The 1,174-nt window shown below is 43.6% G+C and overlaps 1 protein-coding gene across 4 annotated transcripts in view; it reads left to right on the plus strand.

The window, feature by feature from the left end:
• CC2D1B (coiled-coil and C2 domain containing 1B) overlaps positions 1-1,174 on the plus strand; it is a 20,077-nt gene that overhangs the window by 8,583 nt on the left and 10,320 nt on the right. For all 4 annotated transcript variants that reach the window (XM_010847185.1, XM_010847188.1, XM_010847186.1 and 1 more), the window contains one exon: positions 282-407. In XM_010847185.1, coding sequence (XP_010845487.1) covers positions 282-407 — 126 coding nt within the window. The remainder of the gene's footprint in view (positions 1-281; positions 408-1,174) is intronic.

The following is a 1,174-nucleotide window of genomic DNA, read 5'->3' on the forward strand; positions in this document are numbered from 1 at the left end:
AGGATGTGGTGACAGCTGAGAACTCTTTTGCTTATATGTCTCCCTGTCCCATGACCTCAAGAGAGCCCCGGGGGCCTGCCTGTGGTGAGAGGTGACCAGGCCGGGCAAGGCCAGTGAAAAACAGAGCATTGCACTGGCATAGGATGGCAGGCAATGAGTTCCCATCACTTGAGGCTGCTGGAAGCTGGAGAAACATTTAGTTTAGATTTCTGGTCTGTTTGGCTCAGTAGAGGAGTAATTTGACTCTTGAGGGCCCCTGAGGGGCCTTGTGACCTGGACAGGTACCTTCACCCTTAACGGATGAGGAGAGTGACTTCATCCTGATCCACCATGAGGACCTGCGACTCTCTCAGAAGGCTGAGGAGGTGTATGCCCAGCTACAGAAAATGCTTCTGGAGCAACATGAGGTCAGTCCTCCCCTTGCAGTGCCCATAGCCTCTTCTTGGCGAAAGGCAAGATAGGGTTCCGATTCTAGCTCTTCACCTTACTGGCTTGTGAGATCTTGGGTAAGGAATTTCTCTTCTCTAAACCACATTTTCCTTATCTGTAAAATAGGATGATTACTACCTCTCTTGCCAGGCTATGAATTTCAAACAACAGAGTGGAGGGGGAATTACCTTGAAGATGGGAGAAAGACGTGTTTGAGGAGTATTTGTATATTTTGGTGTATCTATCTGAATGGCTGCCTGCAAGTCTGGTTGCTAAAGTGATGAGGATTGGGTCATTTATTTTTCTGGAGTTGAGCTGTAGGAGTTGCTTGTATATTTTTGAGATTAGTTGTTTGTCGGTTGTTTCATTTGCTATTATTTTCTCCCATTCTGAAGGCTGTCTTTTCACCTTGCTAATAGTTTCCTTTGATGTGCAGAAGCTTTTAAGTTTAATTAGGTCCCATTTGTTTATTTTTGCTTTTATTTCCAATATTCTGGGAGGTGGGTCATAGAGGATCCTGCTGTGATGTATGTCAGAGAGTGTTTTGCCTATGTTCTCCTCTAGGAGTTTTATAGTTTCTGGTCTTACGTTGAGATCTTTAATCCATTTTGAGTTTATTTTTGTATATGGTGTTAGAAAGTGTTCTAGTTTCATTCTTTTACAAGTGGTTGACCAGATTTCCCAGCACCACTTGTTAAAGAGATTGTCTTTAATCCATTGTATATTCTTGCCTCCTTTGTCAAAG

The sequence above is a fragment of the Bison bison genome, unplaced genomic scaffold, assembly GCF_000754665.1.
Source record: "Bison bison bison isolate TAMUID 2011002044 unplaced genomic scaffold, Bison_UMD1.0 scf7180017864244, whole genome shotgun sequence".
Taxonomy (NCBI): Eukaryota; Metazoa; Chordata; class Mammalia; order Artiodactyla; family Bovidae; genus Bison; species Bison bison.